This window comes from Triplophysa rosa, linkage group LG1 (assembly GCF_024868665.1).
Source record: "Triplophysa rosa linkage group LG1, Trosa_1v2, whole genome shotgun sequence".
In the NCBI taxonomy this organism is placed as follows: Eukaryota; Metazoa; Chordata; class Actinopteri; order Cypriniformes; family Nemacheilidae; genus Triplophysa; species Triplophysa rosa.
Window position 1 is genome coordinate 24,256,669 of NC_079890.1, and position 17,931 is coordinate 24,274,599.

General features: G+C 38.5%; 1 protein-coding gene across 1 annotated transcript in view; it reads right to left on the reverse strand.

Moving 5' to 3' along the window:
* The window catches only part of plxdc2b (plexin domain containing 2b), a 72,238-nt gene that overhangs the window by 20,599 nt on the left and 33,708 nt on the right, over positions 1-17,931 (reverse strand). The window contains exons 2-5 of the mRNA XM_057335728.1: positions 6,358-6,557; positions 2,950-3,096; positions 1,611-1,680; positions 244-366 (exon numbers count right to left, since the gene is read on the reverse strand). Of these exons, the coding sequence (XP_057191711.1) occupies positions 244-366; positions 1,611-1,680; positions 2,950-3,096; positions 6,358-6,557 (540 nt within the window). The remainder of the gene's footprint in view (positions 1-243; positions 367-1,610; positions 1,681-2,949; positions 3,097-6,357; positions 6,558-17,931) is intronic.

The window sequence follows — 17,931 nt, forward strand, 5'->3', positions numbered from 1 at the left end:
TCACTTTCAACTATATGTGCACTGGAAGCTTCTGTCACTAAGACAAATTCCTTGCGTGTGTACAGCACACTTCGCAATAAAGCTCTTTCTTCTTTTTCTTCACATCATAATTTATCCACGACCATAAAATGCATGCATATTTTTTCAAATACTAATATACTGTATATCTTAAGTGCTCTCAGTTTAGCCATGTAAAAAAACATGCCCACAAACACACACAGTTCATAGGTTGCTGTCTCTTACCATTGTCAAAGTAAATGACAGTTGAGTTTCTCGAGAGGCTGGGGTCAAAGTTTGCCATGAGTGGAGCGATGTACTGTGTGGCTGTCAACATTCTGTGTACCACATCACCTGTGTAGATGAACCCTAAAACACACACACAATATATAAAGCACAAACAATCTACAGTATACAGCACAATCTGACTTCATGCTATATATCCAAATATATAAATCTGCAATCTGTAACATTTGCATCAATATTGCCATCTCATTTCATTTAAATAACCTCAAATGTACAATTCCTGAGAAATTGCATATTACAGTTCAACTTACAGTACAAATGTTTATTGTACACTTTCTGTTATGAATTAGGTATGGAGAAGGTATGGAAACTGTTTTGAACACTGATTTTAATGCACTTGCTCACTAGCTGATTTTTGTTTATTTTTAAAGAAAAAAGTGGCCGATTGCAGCTTTGAAGAAAGGTCTCATAAATGTTGGCATTGTAAATCAGTATGTTCATGCACAAGTCCATGTTTTTAGTTTCAGGGCATGAACATACTCCTCTCAGTCTTTCTGCTCTCCTCATTCCTCATCTATCCATCCTGGCGAACAGCCCTGGCTTGTCTCCAAAGTGATTAATACTCTAATTAGCCACATAATCCCTCCTTCCATCCCACTCTTAAAATAGAGAGAGGACGTTTCACACACACATACTGTACATTTGCTTACATCAATGTAAATCTTTTACATAAATCCATTTCACCTGCTTCCATTGATTTGTAGACATGTACAATGACAATGCTGTATGGTAGCCTTTGTTTGACCTTTGAATATCCTCTACAGCAATTACAGTGGTGTGTGAATATAGTTCATATGAATTTGTACGCACATGATTTGTACGCTCTTGAGAACATAGCTGCTCTGGGACTATAAGATTGCTTGTGTTTCTCGGTTTTTAACCACTGATGATGCCGGTGTAATTATAGTAAGAAATGATATAGTGGTTTTCTTCCCTTCACTCTCACCCCTTAACCTCAAACACATTCCAACAGCACAGCCTGTGAGTCACATGAAGCGCAATCCTAATAAAAATCCCCACATATACTCATATCTACAGCGTACACTGTCTGCCTTTATTAAGAAGAATGTTTTCCAGCCGATAAATACAACATGTTCTGCTACACCATAGTCATGCCAATTTGCCTACAAGCAAGAACTAATATATTATTCCACTCTCAGTGCACCAGAGGATGGAAAAGTGAAGAAGTCCTTAAAATTACGCTCTGCTTTGGCCATTATACTCATATCACATGGAGGCTCTCATAACTCACCAGAACTTTATTGGTTGTGTTAAACACACTGTACGGAGAATGATAGTTCACTTACCGCCTGTTGCAACTGTGATCTCTCGCAAAGCGTGCCCGTAAAATGGAAAATCAAAGGAGAGATTGACCCTCTGAAGATAAAACACAAGGGAAAAATGTAGCTTAATTACAAGAAAAAACATGAAGCATAATCATTAAAGCATTTGTCTCTCTATCGCCATCTCTGTTCAAAATGCAGGTTATTTTACATATTGCAAAACTATTGACATTTCCCACAAAATCAGACCGAAAGCTCAAGTACTAAATCATGATCATAAGCTTGCCGTTGTGAATTGTGGTAAAATGCCATCTAAACATTCAATATATAGGAACAATTAATATGAGGCTATTAATCAGATTCTTTGACAGACCGTGAATATAGAATGCTATGAATACAATAAAACGTACAGAAAGTGTACATCTAGTGAATCCCAATGGACTATGTCTTTGGTTAGCCAGAGCAAACGTAACTGTGCTAATAAATTGGACTTCTGTCTGACACTATGGTGAGCTTTTCTGCTGTGGTTTCTTTTGTTTAGAAAGCGTAATGCACTTAAACGGCTGAGGATATCGCAGTCTGATGCAGTACTAATGGGGCAGTTGTGGCCTAATGGTTAGAGAGTCGGACTCATGACCAGAAGGTTGCCGGTTCGATTCCCAGGGCCGGTGGGTAACAACTGAGGTGCCCTTGAGCAAGGCACCTTACCCCTACTTGCTCCCCGGGTGCTGCAGTGATAGCTGCCCACTGCTCCGAGGGTACGTGTGTTCACCACTTGCTGTGCGTATGTTCACTACTCTCTGGATGGGTTAAATGCAGAGGTCACATTTTGTTGCCTTGTACATTGTACTTGTACAATGACAATAAAGTTGAATCTAAATCTAAAAAATCTACTGATGATGAAAACTCTTGGGAAAATTTGTTAATGTGTGTTTGGCTTTAATGTTTGTCACCTTCAGCTATTTACTGTAAACTTGTGTTTCTTTAAACGTTTCATGGGAATTCCTCCATAAACAAAAACTTTCAGACACTAGAGCGTGTACATGGTTAAAAAGAATTTGTATTTAATATAGAGGGATACCTTTCAAGCTGGTCCTACTGGAACCTCTCCATTCTAAATTAGTCACCTAGCCATCCTTTGATTTACTGTTGACTATAAACGTAATACTGTAAAAGGATGCTGGCTGAGACTAATACTCTCTACATTAGACACTTGGCAGAAGCCCATGCGTAGTGGCTATGAAAAGATCTTTGAAAAATAACGTCTAACTGTTCTTACACACATATTGTCATTTCTTGCACTGATTGTAACTTATATATCCTTTATATTTGAGTGTGATTGTTGATGTAAATGAATGCTTACCGCAGCTTGTCTGTGTGTATTGGAGAGGATGCCATGAATCTTCACTTTCTCTTTATCCATCTGATTGATGTTTACCCATAATTCTATGCTCATAGGGTCATTGGGGCCATATGTCTTTGAGGTGTAATAATTATGATCTGTGTCCTCCTACAGGGAAACAGGAAACACTTGTTATTCAGACATACCTTTAAACAGGTTCAAAAAAGACCAGAATTTTGGTCTGTACCTCACACAAAACTTTAGAAAACTTGTAATGTACGTTTCTCTAGACACAAATTATTTCTCTACAATGCCATTTATTTTCTGGAGCACTGAGAAATTTCATGTGTTGAATATTTTTCATCGTGTGGGTATATTCAAAGCTCTATAAGGAGAGTTAATCAGATCAAGGGTCTGTCCTACATATTTACTGTAAATAATGATGCACCTGGCATTGTGATTTATAAACAAAAACAACTGACTGACATTTTAATAAAACAAACAGGTTTGCAGTAAATCTGTCACGGCATAAGATGGAAAATGTGAGTGCCAGCAGAAACACAAGTCATCTTTACCCTCTGGTAACAGCTTAATGCTTTGGCAGTGCTAGAAAAATACTCCAAGAAAAAAAATCACCTCACAAAAATGGATTCCTACAATTTACTGACCATTATAGAACTATTACAGCATAGACCATTATAGTGTTTGTTTATATGAGGCCTGTCAGTAATGATCAAATGTATTTCTGTCTCATATTCTAACTCTAAAATGTAGAATTAGATTAAACTGTTTTACTGTCTGAACATTTTGTCTGAACACTTTGTCTGACAGAAACACTTGATCACATGACCAAGACCATGACTCTGTCATGATCCTTTCAACATTTTTACATACAAATTCCTGTGTGGACCTGCCAGTAGGAATATCAGCTCATGTGCTTTTTACAAGACCAAATGCATGAAATGAATAGTTAATATCTCTCTCAACATTTTATGAGCCTAAAGGGGAATTTTTATAGCATTACAGTTAATTTTGGGATAGTTCGCCCGAATCATTTACTCCCCCTCTTGTCATTTTCAACCTGTATGACTTTCTTTCTTCTGCAGAACACCACAGAAATTAATTTGAAGAATGTTGGTAATCGAACCACGTTGGTACGCATTGACTTACATTGGTTTTGTATCCAAACAATAGAAGTGAAAAGGTACAGTACTGCCGTTGTTTGGTTACCAACATTCTTTAAAATATCTTTTGTGTTCAGTGGATGAAAAAAAGTCATACAAGTTTGAAATGACAAGTGGATGAGTAAACAATGCCAAAAATTTCATTTTTGGGTTAACTATCACTTTAATGCCTGAATTTTAGAGAATCTGACACGAGAGGTTTCGAGAAATCTTATACTGTATATACAAGGCTCCACAGAAGTCATCAGGGTTTGCTAGCAAGAGAAGCAGTGTTTTGTTAGCGTGTACGTGTCAACAAGATCTGTTGGATGCTCACACGGCTGAGAAAGGCAGAGCCTATCTGTAAAACTCAGGAAAACAGGTAGAGCCTAAAGGTAGAGCCTATCTGTAAAACTGAGGAAAACAGATGATTAAAGATGCCTGCACCACTTTATAAACTGTCCTCACACTAAGCAACACATCATAGAACTTATGTGAATAATACAATTCTCAGAAAGATTTAGAGTTGAAGAGAGGTGATATAAGGTATAAAACCGTTGACAATCTAATCCCTTATTCTGCAAAACAAGCAGAGCTGAAACGCATGCTAACACTGAGGCAAACTTTCTTGCCTGAGGCCGTATAGTAAAACTCAAAAGAAATGTAGGGCTTTGGAACAAACAAAATAAAAAATGACAGGGGAAAAAGACTTTGTTGTGTATGAAATAAATGATGCACCTGGTGTTTGTGGGCTTGTGTGCGTGTATGTGTGTGAACAGGAATGTTTTTGTATACAGAAACTGGTAGAAGATCAAACGTTAAACTACATCATGAACAGACCTCAAACCACAACATCAAAGAAATCAGCCAGTGGACTACACACTCAACAGCTACACAATCTATACACTCCGTACACTCACTATTCAGATGCAACAGATGCAAGAAATCATTATAGAAGCCATCAATAATTCTATAATGAACACATTTTCCTTTCTAATGCCCCTTACTTTCCCCGTAGAGCACTTAACAGAAAGTGTTGAATGACAGGCAGTGAGTCACTCAGTTCATGCAACTTTCAAGTGAACCTGTTTAAACAATGATATCGCTATGCTCGTGCTTTCTCGTTTTACATGTGTGGATTTATGTGGTAATAAAATGTTTGTGTAATTCTAAAGGGTCAAAAAGGGTTGAAATGGAGTTTCCAGCGCTTACAGGAATAATTCACTCACCCTCATCATGCCATCCTAGATGTACAGTATATAATATGACAACCTTTCTTTAGCCAAAATATGGTCATATTTGCTGGGATGTGTTACTGTCTATACTAAATAAGCCAAAAAATATTAATTCAGGCTGCACAATATATTGAAATTATTATAATATTTGCAAATGTGCATATCGCAGTGTGCATACTGCAATGATTTGCCTTAACTAAATAATTTTAAAAACTCCAAAAGATATCATAACGCATATCGCATTATTTAACAAGTTATCGTACATCACATTTTTCTTCAACAACTAAGATTAATTATTGTATATTCATTAGTCGTATTAATTCATTTTAGGAATAATGGATGCGTTATTCAATGGCATTATAAAGTGCACCAGGATATTCTTTAAAACTCAGTTTGTGTTCAGCTGAAGAAAGGAAGTCATAATATGAACCTGGGATGGTGTGGAGGTGAGTAAAGTATAAACATTTTCCTGTGAACTATTATTTTAAAGGTAAATAATATATTCACCCAAAAAAGTCAAATTTAGGCAATATTTTAAATAAATTGATTTTGCTCATCCTAAAGCAAAATGGTATGGACTATAAACGATTAAACCAACACTACCTAAAACTTTGGGATCACTTGACAAAAATGTTTGAAATTTCTTTCTAGAAAACTACATTTTTATAAAAAAAATCGAAATGGATTACTTGGACAAAATAATTAATAAAATGCAGCCAATAAGAGTCCAGGATAGATGGAAATTCCTTCAATACTGTTTAAAAAGTGTCCCAGGTTGAGACATCAAGAAGCTGGCTTATAAAATGCCAAGAGTTATTTTAGTCACAACATAATTCCCACAGTTGCAACATTATTCAATGGTTTTGATGAAAAATATAAATAAAGAATGAGTGATCCCAAACTTTTGACCGGTAGTGTACAGTACATAATAAAAATAGAAAAGACAGGTACTGAATGTAGAGATAGGGGAGCGATCTCAGGAAACTTCTTCGATTCAAAAGTGCATTTAAGGGTTCACGTTTAAAGTTTACCATTATTTGGGAGCTGTTGTCTGCCTCATCATCAGGCAGTATTCCGGGTGAATCCTGAGACTCAGGCTTTAAACTGTCTTGACTGGCTTTGTTACTTTCCATTGAAAGGGGCTCCAGAAGAAGCCATCGCCTCCTTCTCAAAAGCTCCACTGTGACATCATCATCATGTGACCATCCCCGAAGAATTGAATAAGCAGCTCCTGTGGACAAAACAAGACAACAAACAAATCTGTCATAAATGACGAGCACATTTTTATTTAGAAAGGAATTTTGTTTGTTTCCTTTGAAATCGCATTACATTTTATTTACAAAGCATCATTTAATCTTATTCCTGCAAGGGGTATACAGTAATGGTCATTCTAATCATTGATGAATTACATTAAATGCAACCCAGCAACGAGCCATTTTGTCGCTCAGCTGCAGCTGACAAATATCACCCACACACTGCCATCAGCGCAACAAGAACTTTAGGCTATATTCCATTTTCATAACCACACTTTATGCAGACACAAACAACTCAGTTTTGAGAATGGCTTCATTTTGTTTCAGCTGACCATGTTGAACAGTTTTTTTGATTAAGTCCAGTGGTAGTGCTTCTAGAAATGTGAGTCAAAAGGTGAAGAAACTGTTTCAACTGTGAGCCAAAAGACTCAATATGTAGGTTTGTCAAGTATTTCGCCCGCCCCCCCCCCCCCAGTATTGTTTTATGTCCTAATCTTTATCAGTTTAAGCTCTTCCTTGTATTCCACCACAACCACATGCACACAGCCAAACGGATATGTGCAGTTATGCTTCTCTTGCTAGCAATACTGTAAATATGCTAGCAATACTGTAAATATGGCCTTACTGATTAGGCAGTTTCTAAAATTGTATCTTATAACTTTAAAACCATGTGTCGCCAGCATGGTTTTCACATGTGAGACATCTCATGTTTTATACATAATTTCTCCTCATTTAAATATACAGAATATTATCAAGGAATCAGTGTTTTTGTGCACTGTATATATTATGGAGATTGTCAGCGTATATAAATATTTCATGTTCATATTTAATTCATATTTACAGATTGGATTCCAGTTTATTATTTGTGTGGCGCAACACATAATCCATGCCAACAATACACATCTACTGGAGTTTTCTTACTTATGTCAAAACCTACCATCAAATCCTATTTCCATTGATCTTTTTCAGCTTTTTTCTCTGACAATCCAACCACACATTTCCTTCCACATGTTTAGTGTCAAAGTAAGGATGAAAGGAAAAAATGTGTACTTGCAGAACGCACTTTCTTCATGCCACCGTAGCTTAATGTTTCCTGATGTGAGAAAAGATTTTTAGTGCCAAACCTCCCGTGAAGCCCATTATACAGAACGGGTCAATGAGGAGTTAGAGAGGAGGCTGTCACTGACTTTTATTGTTGCTGAGTGGAAATCAGTGTCTACTCATGACAAGCTTTGAAAAGCCACCACAGCGGGGACAGGATCTCTCTCTCTCCTGTGAAAGTAAATTAATTCACATTTCCTTCTCTTTCTCTCTTTCTTAATGCTATGAGTTGAAGGTGTCTGCTTTTTCAAGGTATATGAATGAAAATCTATAGGCCTACACAAGGGTGTAACTTTGGTTTGAGAAGTGGGGGGGACACAAAATGGGGGAAAATGTTTTTGATTTGAATCCCATTTCCTGCATTTACATACGTTTAGGCACTATGGTGATACAAAATCCATGAAATAATGGATTTTCTGTATGAAGTGAGCGAAGTGCGGATGGAGGGCAGCTAGTGATTTTCTCCATAGGGAATTCTGTCAGGGATGATACCGGAGTCAAAAGTAGTTTAACAGATTTATTTCACAGGGTTAATCACAGACAGAAATGGCATGAAATCACTTTTATAAGAAGACAGAAAATATGAGGCAACCAGGGCTTGGGAAAATGGCTCGAGCGCTCGGCCGTAATGACCGTGGGAAAGGGTGACAAGGCCGGGACTCGCCTCGAGAGAAGAGTAGTTTGTTAGTCACAATTGACGGTAATGATGTGGAGTCTCCTAAAAGGAGAAGCGTTAGTCCAACAGTCCCGTTTGAAGGTTGTGAGGTAGAGTCTCCAAAAGAAGCGTTAATCCAAATGTCCCGTTTGACGGTTGAGAGGTAGAGACTCCTCAAAGGAGACGAAGGCAGTTCAGCCGTAGTTTGCTTGTCCGAGCCTGGACCCACGGCAGCAGAAGACAGCACAGCAACCCAGGATCTCCCCACCGGGAGAGAACTCACTTCAGCGTCCCAAGATTGGCGTGGGGGTGAGGTCCAGCAGCTGTTGTCCCTGGGGTAAACAGGGTAGAAGATGCAGACACCCGGTAGTGGTAACGGCACTGGAGCCAGACAGGACAAATGGTGAGTACTGAGTAACAAGACAAGATAGCAGGGTTACAAGGCAAGGTATCACGACTAGAGTGGAAACTAAATTTCCGGACAAGATATTAAAGAGGGTCTAAGACCGGCTATGCTTGTGCAGCAAACACTAACGATCCGACACAAATGAGAAAAACACGAGAAATAGGAAGGGAAAGAAATTAGCGTGGAATGAGGGGCAGCTGGAGAGAGAGAGAGAGACCAGGTGATGTGAGGAGAGCAAACGTGGCTAATGATTAGAAGACAAGAGGGGCGGAGTCAAGAACGCGGATACCGAGCACATGGTGAACTGTCAGGTAAGGTCTAGTGTATACACAACACAAACAGAGGACAAACATAAAACAGAAGTGCTAGACCCGGGACCCGACAGTACTCCCCCCAAGCGGCGCCTCTAGGAATCCTAGGAGGGGGCTCACCTCGTCTCCGGTAGAAGTCCCTGATCAAGGCCTGGTCCAGAATGTCACGGGATGGGACCCAACTCCTCTCCTCTGCACTATATCCCTCCCAGTCCACTAAGTACTGAACGCCCCTCCCCCGGCGACGGAAGTCGAGTAATCTCCTGACAGAGTAGGCCGGAGAGCCATCCACTAGGCGAGGGGGCAGGGGCGTGGGGTGATTGCCGGCTGGTTGGAGAGGTGATCGAAGCACAGGCTTAACCCTGGACACATGGAAGACAGGGTGAACCCGACCAAGGGAGGGAGGAAGTTTGAGCCTGACAGCCACCGGATTAACCACTTTAGTGATGCGGTATGGGCCAATGAACCTGGGCGCCAGCTTGCAAGAAGGCGCGCGGAGAGGCAGGTCCTTGGTGAAGAGCCATACCTGCTGACCACAAACGTAAGCCGGAGGAGAGGACCAGTGGCGATCGGCTGCTGCTTTAGTTCGTCCTCCAGTTCGGGCCAGAACCCCTCTGGCCTTCTCCCTCTCGCTCAGCCCGCATGTACTTTATGCTGACGAGTTGACGACGTGAGAAATTATTAACCCCGTGGAAAGTAAATCAGCCTTGTTTCTCGTTCATTATTTTCCCTGGCAACGTTAACTTTTCTTCTCTCGTTGCACAAGGCACCCTTACGTTGCGTTACAACATGCGCATAATGTGATGATGCGTCTTACATATGGCTTCAAAACGAAGCTATCCGTATGTAGCGGAAAAAATGTCAACAACGTGACGCAAAAGAACAAGAACTAGAAGGCATGTGTTTTTGTACTATTTTAAAGTCTTATTTAATTTTGTCAACTTATGCAAGTACATATTTACAAAACAGTTGGTTTGACTGTGGACGTTCGATAGTCGGGAATTTAGGGACCGTCTCCAAAGTTACATACACATTCATACTCTAACTTCAATAGCATTTACAGGGAATGACTTAGTCACAAAACCAGCTGTACAATGTTCATGTGAGTCTCAGCTATAATGCACACCACTGTATTTCGTTTGCCCATGATAATATGTCATTTTTGCATCATCACATTTAGAGAATAATTGATATGTTTTGTTTTCGAATGCTTAGCTTTCTTGAGTAAACTATATTTTATGTTTTATTTTTATTAATCACTCATTTGATTAGTAAAAAGCTACTAGATGGTTCCAGAGCCATGTGTTACTTTAGGTAAAGGATTATTTACATGTGAATCAAAATGTGAATTTAATTTATACTTAATTGTTCTTACTGTCAGTTTAAGTTTTTTGGCTTTCAGTTTTAATTTGTTTAAGTGTGTTAATTGATTTATCATTTTATATCTTATAGTTTACAGTTATGCTCATCTAATTTGAACTATTACGACAAGGGCCCCTCACAAAGGTTTGCATAGGACCCCCAGACGTCTAGGATCGGCACTGGGTGTGTCACACCGAAACTCATTACAAAGGCAAGCACAAACGTTTTTATATGCCAATGTTAATTTATCCACTAACGTGAGCTGCTGCATAACGTGAAATGCAACATAAAGTAAAAGAAACCAGCACTGTGCCGATTAGAGAAGTGATGAAGTGAGTCGTACTGTACATTAAAAGATTGAATGACATGCTAAAGATCGAACATAGCCGCACCCGCAGCACCCCCTGGTGTTGAGCGAAAGAAACATTGAAACAGTGTCAAAAATAAACAAATAAAGGCAGAGAATATTTGCACTAAGTCCGCCCACCAATATGTGATTGGAATAGAAAAAGTGTAAGAACAAAACCATTTCAAACAACGACTCCAGTGGCGTAAGATGTAAAGTCTGAGGCACAGGAGACTGTGGCACCTAGTCGAACTTTCACTGAAAACGCTCTTTTACCTTTTTCTATCACATTACAGATCATAAAGGCATTTGTTTTCAATAAAATTGATTTTTTTACTTTTTTAAGACTTAAAATTATTTTTTATTCATAAAGTTTAGGTTTATGGGTGTAGGGCTTTAATATCTCAATAAATAGCCATCATTTTAATAATTTTTATAAATATAATGATTTACACTCTGTTATTATTGAATAATGTTTAATGCACAACAATACTGAGGTGCAAATAGTAACGTTATCTGCCACTATTTATAAGTATCAATAGCATCTAACTACTATATCTACTTAATCCAAAGAAAATACAGCTATTTTCGGTCAGTGTAAAAAGCATTGCTGCCTTGGACAAGTGTCAAGTGTCACGAGCGGTCTTGTCCAAATGGCGCAAAAACGAATTTCAGACTTTTTTTACTGAAAATGCAGGACTTCATCAGCGTTCTGAGTTTTGCATGCAGGCCAGCAGTAATGTAAGGTAGTTATTTCTCTATTTGAGATTGTGGCTAGGTCTAAAGACAGAATATGTAACGTTACGGGTTGATGTGCTGTCGCCGTGCAGCACGCAGTTGTGTTTAATCCCATGGTTTATTATAGGTTGATGTTTGGGTGGTTAAACTGCCGCCGCGCAGCTAGTTTCGTACAACAGATTGTGTTTTGGCAATAGGCATACATATAACATGCGTTTATATGTTTGTTTTTATGCTGTATCCTATAATCACACTGGCATCCTTCTTTATTCTCGGCAGCAACTCATTTTTGCTTCTGTTATTTATTAACATTAAACTTAAGCGGCTCGCCCATGGCACAGTCATAAGTTCTGCCCCGGCAAAAAAAAAATCACAGCACCCCCTGCTCAAAATACGTTGCCGCGGCTATGCAAGTATGTGATTTGCCTGATTGAAGAAATGTAATACAGTTTATGTAATATGTCTTTTTGAAAGATATTTCTCATGCATTACTAGGGATGTAACGATTCACCGTGAGCCGGTTGAAAATCGGTTATAATGAGCAACGATTCAAATCGGTTGAGGCTTGAACTGAATCGCAATACATTTTTTGAACAGCAGGGGCCGCTATTTTCACTGCAAACCTAAACGTGGATGCTGATATTTCTTAAATGCAAAAAAATCCAAGAAAAGCACATACAGTATTAGTTTGTTTATATTAAAGAGACTTTTTCTATTATTAATTTGTTATAAAATTGCAGTTTAGTTTTGTTATTTGAAATAAAACATTATTTTATCATACAAAGAAACATGAAGCATTTAAGAAATAATGCAAGGGAAGTTGTTCATTTCTAATTTGTTTCAACTCATTTTTTCAAAATAAATCGTGAGTAAATCGTGAATAAATCGCATCGTGAGATCAGAATCGTAACTCGCATCGCATAGTGAGCTGAGTGAATCGTTACATCCCTATGCATTACTGTCTCAAGCAAAAACAGTGCAGCTTCAAAGATATATGAGCCAATGGCGTTTGAGTGTGAGCTCTATCAGAGAATTTCATTGGTTGAATGTACTGAATGAATACGCCCTTCACTGAACGAGTCAATTGAGTCAAAATGAGACTGAATGAACTGGTACATGTTGTTCATGTTCTTATATTCTCTGTATTGCAACAATGCATATCCAGTAGTAGTTAGAACTTTTCTGAAAAATAAAGGCTAGACTAAAACTAAAACGATGGGGATGACTAAAATATGACTAGAACTAAATTTGTTTGACACTGATCTTAATTAAAATTTCATGTTAAATTGCACATTTATTCAGTGACAAACCTGCAGTACAGAAGGTTCAGTTAAGCCTTAAAATGTTAAAATTCTTTATTAAGTATGTGCAACTAAAAAGTTCCTGAAATTGTTAATATTTTTAAAATAAATGTTATCCTTTATTTTGTTAAAAATTTATGTGATGTGTATCGTATCGTGAACCCAGCATCGAGATATGCTGTATATCGAATCATGAGCTGAGTGTATTATTGCATCCCTAGCGGTAAGTCAAACTAAGTCATATGTCTGTGTTTTGTTGGCAATCGGCGCGTACGTGCATAATGTAAAACACACAAAGGGATTATTGCGATGATGTATTGTGTGCTCGTGCTGTAGTTCCGTCCCCCCTGCCTGCCTCCAGCAGCTCGTCTTTTTCCGGAAATAATCATACAGCTGTATCTCTCTTTTATAAATTTGATCAAACTAAATACTCTTCGAAGATACGTTGTATGCAATACTACTGTATAGGTACTCAAGATTAATATAAGATTGGCAGAAACTGCATGTGTTACCCGATCTTTAATTAAACTAAGGAGGACAAGCACTGGGGGAGAACTAAAGGATAAAAGATTGAAAAAGGTCTTAGCCAACAGGAATATATCTTGACTCACTTCGCTGGAACAAAAGAAAACTATGAAAAATAGGGGAGCAAAAGTATTAAAGAAAAGTGTTTGTGTATTTCTGTCAGTGTGTGTGTGTGTGTTTGTGAGAGAGAGAGGGGCCTGAGGTTATAGGGTTCAAAACCATTTACAGGGCACTTTAAGGTTCAAAACCATTTACCCAACAATTCGGTACAGAGTACTAACTACTAGCTACTGAATTCAAGAAGAGCTTGGTTAAGCCTCTCTCTCTTCAGGCAGTATATAAAGCAGACATATTAGTCTGTATCATTTCAGAGTAGGTAAAGCATGCTGAAACAGATAACCTGCACAAACATATCCTTTCCTTTTTTCTGATCTGCAGCCATTTGCCCCCATGTATCAAAAATAATCAATCAATGATTTGCACGCATACACACTCTCAATTTAATGCAGCATCCATACGCTATCATGAGAAATTATTTAAATGAAACGTCCTAGTTTCTGTCAGGATGAATAATTGAGTGTAATGTGTTTATGTGTCAGACACGAAAAGTAGTGTGTTTCCGCATGGGTACTTTGTGTATATTATATGGTCTGTGGCTGACAGTAATGACAGAACACAGATGACTGCCTTTGCCCGAGGGTGATATAAGGTTTTCCTTTACTAACCATTCACACTGAGAGGTATACTTAATCCGACTAAACACTGCGCTGCAAACCAATGCCCAAACCACACACATACAACTTTAGCCCAAAACTTTATGAACATGTTACGATAGGCAGGATGAGGAAGGAAAGATGAAGTTTAAACTCACACTTCCTCCACATGTACTGATAAGTTACAGAGAGACTCTTAAAGTCCCCATGAACAGGAAGTTGCGATCGTTTTTTTACTTCCGTATTCGGACACATTTCCGAGTGAAAAGGAATTTCAAAGGAGAAAATTAGTGGCCGTGGATTGCGTTTTTCACTGCGAATTGATTGGATGTGTAAAAACAGCTGTTGCATTGATTTTGTAATGAAGCTGGCAGTAGACTGACAGTTGAAGGGGAGGAGTTAACGGATGCTCCGGCCAAGCCGTCTAATTTGCGTCATTTGAGATGGATAGTCTTTTAGGGCGGAAGTGCAATTTCAAATTTTAACCGAAGATTATGAGGGTACATGAATTTTAAAAAGAAAATGACCCACATTGACAAGCTATTTAAATGCTGCAATATTTTGCAATTGTAATTTTTAATTTCACTGGGACTTTAATACTGAAGGATTTAAAACAAACAAGCTCCACCTTTAATCTCATAACACTGTTCAGTCCATTCTTCTCTGTGTTCTTCCCAGCTTTAATCTTAAAGTCACCATGAAATGGAAGTTGCGATTGACTTCTTTTCCGTATCGTAACGTATATCCGAGTGAAACGGCTTCTGAAATTAGAAAAAAAATGTAGGGCATGGCTTTATTTTGCCCTTCCTTTTTGATTGGTTTGTTGTAAATTGGGCCTGGAGGGGAGGGATAAAAATGCCTGGCCATTGGACAGTCAGTATAATCCTACCTCTTTTTAGTTGCTTACGTCATGTGGTGAAGCGTTGTTGTTGAGCGGGGAAAGGGAGCTTAACAGGGCTCTAGACTAACACTTGAGAGAGGTGGCACTGGTGCTACCAAGTTATTCAGTTGGTGGCACCAGCCCTTAATTTGATAGCACCAAGTCGTGGGGTGATGTAAGAAAAAAGAATCACTAAAACTTAATTGAAATGTATTTAATACATTAATAAATCAATTAGAAATGAATACAAATCATTGTTTATGATTGAATTGTTTTTATTGTATATGTAAACTCTCTTTCAACACTTTACCATATTTAAAGCACATCTTTCTTAAAGCTACTTTCTTCCTTTATTTGTTGTGAACGACTCCTATAAGAGAACACAATTCCTTTAATATCAGTGAGTATTTTTGGGCCCGTCCTTTGTTGTTTGATGAACATAAGCAGGGCTCTTTATTATGCTGCTGCCCCTTTAAGAGCTCGCACACTATACTGGAACACACGTTTTGTTTCCCAACAGTTTGGTCACAAAACTGAATACATTTACAAGGTTTCTTGTTAATATGGGAATTTTGACGTTATTTTGTGTTAATATGTCCGTTTCAGAGTAAGAAGGCGTGAAAGAGAACTCCGTTTAGTATTTTGTGCTCTGACTCTCTGGCTGCGAGACCTCAAGGCTTTTAGTGATTATTCTTCATGAAAGCTGCATTGATACACGTTTGGCTTCTATCAATAGCGACTTACAAATAAATAGTATTTATGTGATGTATAACGTTTTGTATATTTTGCAGTATTTTTAGAGAGCTTTATACAATAGTTTAGTGCTTAAAGTTTAAACACGTTTCCTGCATTAGCTTCACATGCACACAATACTCGCAACACATTTCGTTATCTTTGCTGTTTTGTACCTTAGCAAGGGAAATTCTTGTGTTCTGCATATTTATTTCAGTTGCAAGATTGAGCGCTTCACTCGTCTGCTCTTTCGGTCCTTCGCCTCTTACCCGCGAATTACGTCTTTGGCACTGATAGATAAGTGAATGGTTGAAGAAGGGGAGACGAAAATGAGTGACGGAATGCGCCGCTTGCGCAATATAACATTTCTGCACATTAAATTTATAATACGCAAAAATTATATATTGATCAGCTTGGCAGTCGCACCGGTGCGACCATTAAGAAAAACTTGTCGCACTGGCAGGAAAAATAGTCACAAAATGCGACCATTTAGTCGCAGTCTAGAGCCCTGCTTAATGTTTTTCATTAAAGATTAAAAGTGCAAATGAATAAAATAATGGTGTGCACGGATAAATCATTTCTAATAATCACTAGGACACTGTGTAAAACCCTATTTTCCTCTTTGATTTCAAGATGACTTTAAAAAACAGAGCTGTGAATCTGCTATCTCCTGCAATTGAATCCTAACGAAAATGCATCAATTAAAGGCATGCCCACAGTAATGTGAAGCAGTCTTTTATATTTTGAAACCTCTGTGTGTGTGTGTGTGTGTGTGTGGAATTAAGAGTGCTCATCTTGTGCTAAACAGCTTCTAATTATTGTCCACCTCACCATTTAACCTCATCCATCTCCTGCTCTCTCACCTGTGTCATTTCTTACATTGCTCATTCACATCAGTGTTTTGTTTAAAAGCTTCTATTGCCACTGAGCTGCCACACATCCACCTAATTGAAAGCCATAATTAGTGGAAGGTGACATTAGATACAGTAATTAAAGGAGGATCTAAACTATTCATTATGTAGGCCTATGTGTTTGTGTGTGGAAGGATATTGGATGTCTGAAAGATGCTGCCTTCCCAGGCAGAATGCGTAACACACAACTCATACGACAAACATGTTTTGCACACACATATGCATATATTGCACATTGTACATAATTCTATACTTACATATATATTAAACATATTGCACAGCACTTGCACTTTACATGGACACTTCCCACGCTCCCCTTACACTATTTATATATAGTTTAACCTTCCGTTCCTTTCCTATCTCTATTTCTTATTCTATTCTATTCGGACAGTCGAAAAAGCATTTCACTGCATGTTGTACTATGTATGGTTGTGTATGTGACGAATAAACTTTGAACTTGAATGTAAAGATAGGAAGGCAACAAAGCACAGAGGCATCTTTCAATGCATATAATAACCCACAATCCTATGCGTGGCAAAATAAACAAAGTAATTCAAACAGGCATCCTCAGAGAGAAACAGTCAAGTTCAACATCATAAAATTGGGCAAATGTTGGGTAAATGAACAACAAAGAGCCTTGAAACACTGATTAAGTCATTCATCATAAGCATTTAATATGGCATTTGACTATTGAGAAATGTCAAAGATATGACCTTAGTGCTGAGTCGATACAGAGCGTATATCAGTAAGTCATTTCTATAATCCTCTCCACACATAAAATCTTTGGCTGACAGGGAAATCCAATTAACTAAATTAGTGCAGAGCCATAAAAGCATGTGTCAGGCCTCGGGCCTGAATTCCTGCCTGTTTTGTTTATTCGTTTATGTATGGTCTGTGTCGAGCACATGGTAGAGTTACCGCTCACCATGCGCTCGGTCTGTGTATGCCACGCCCCCTTGTTTTCCCCACTTTCTCCTCTCGCACCAGTTTCTCCTTTCCCTCATTACAGCTCACCTGCTCTCACTCCCCTGCTAATTATCCCCTTACTTAAACCTCCTTGGTTCTGCCGTATGTCGTCAGATCGTTAGATTGTCTAGCTACCGTGACCTCTTGTCTTGGGATAATAACTCTTGTCTTGGGAATATAACTCTTGTCTTGGGTGTATACTCGTATCTTGGATTTATATTCTTGTCTTGGAATACCTCTGGTCTAGACTGTCTTTGGGGATTACTAACTTTCCAGTTTGCACATTTACCTTGTCCAGGCTTCAGCGCTGTTAGAATCCTGCACGGTGCCTCTATGTCTCTAGAGCTGCCCGGGCGACCTCGCCTACGTGGCTCTTTTTGAGTGGGTTGTCTCGCCAGATCTCTA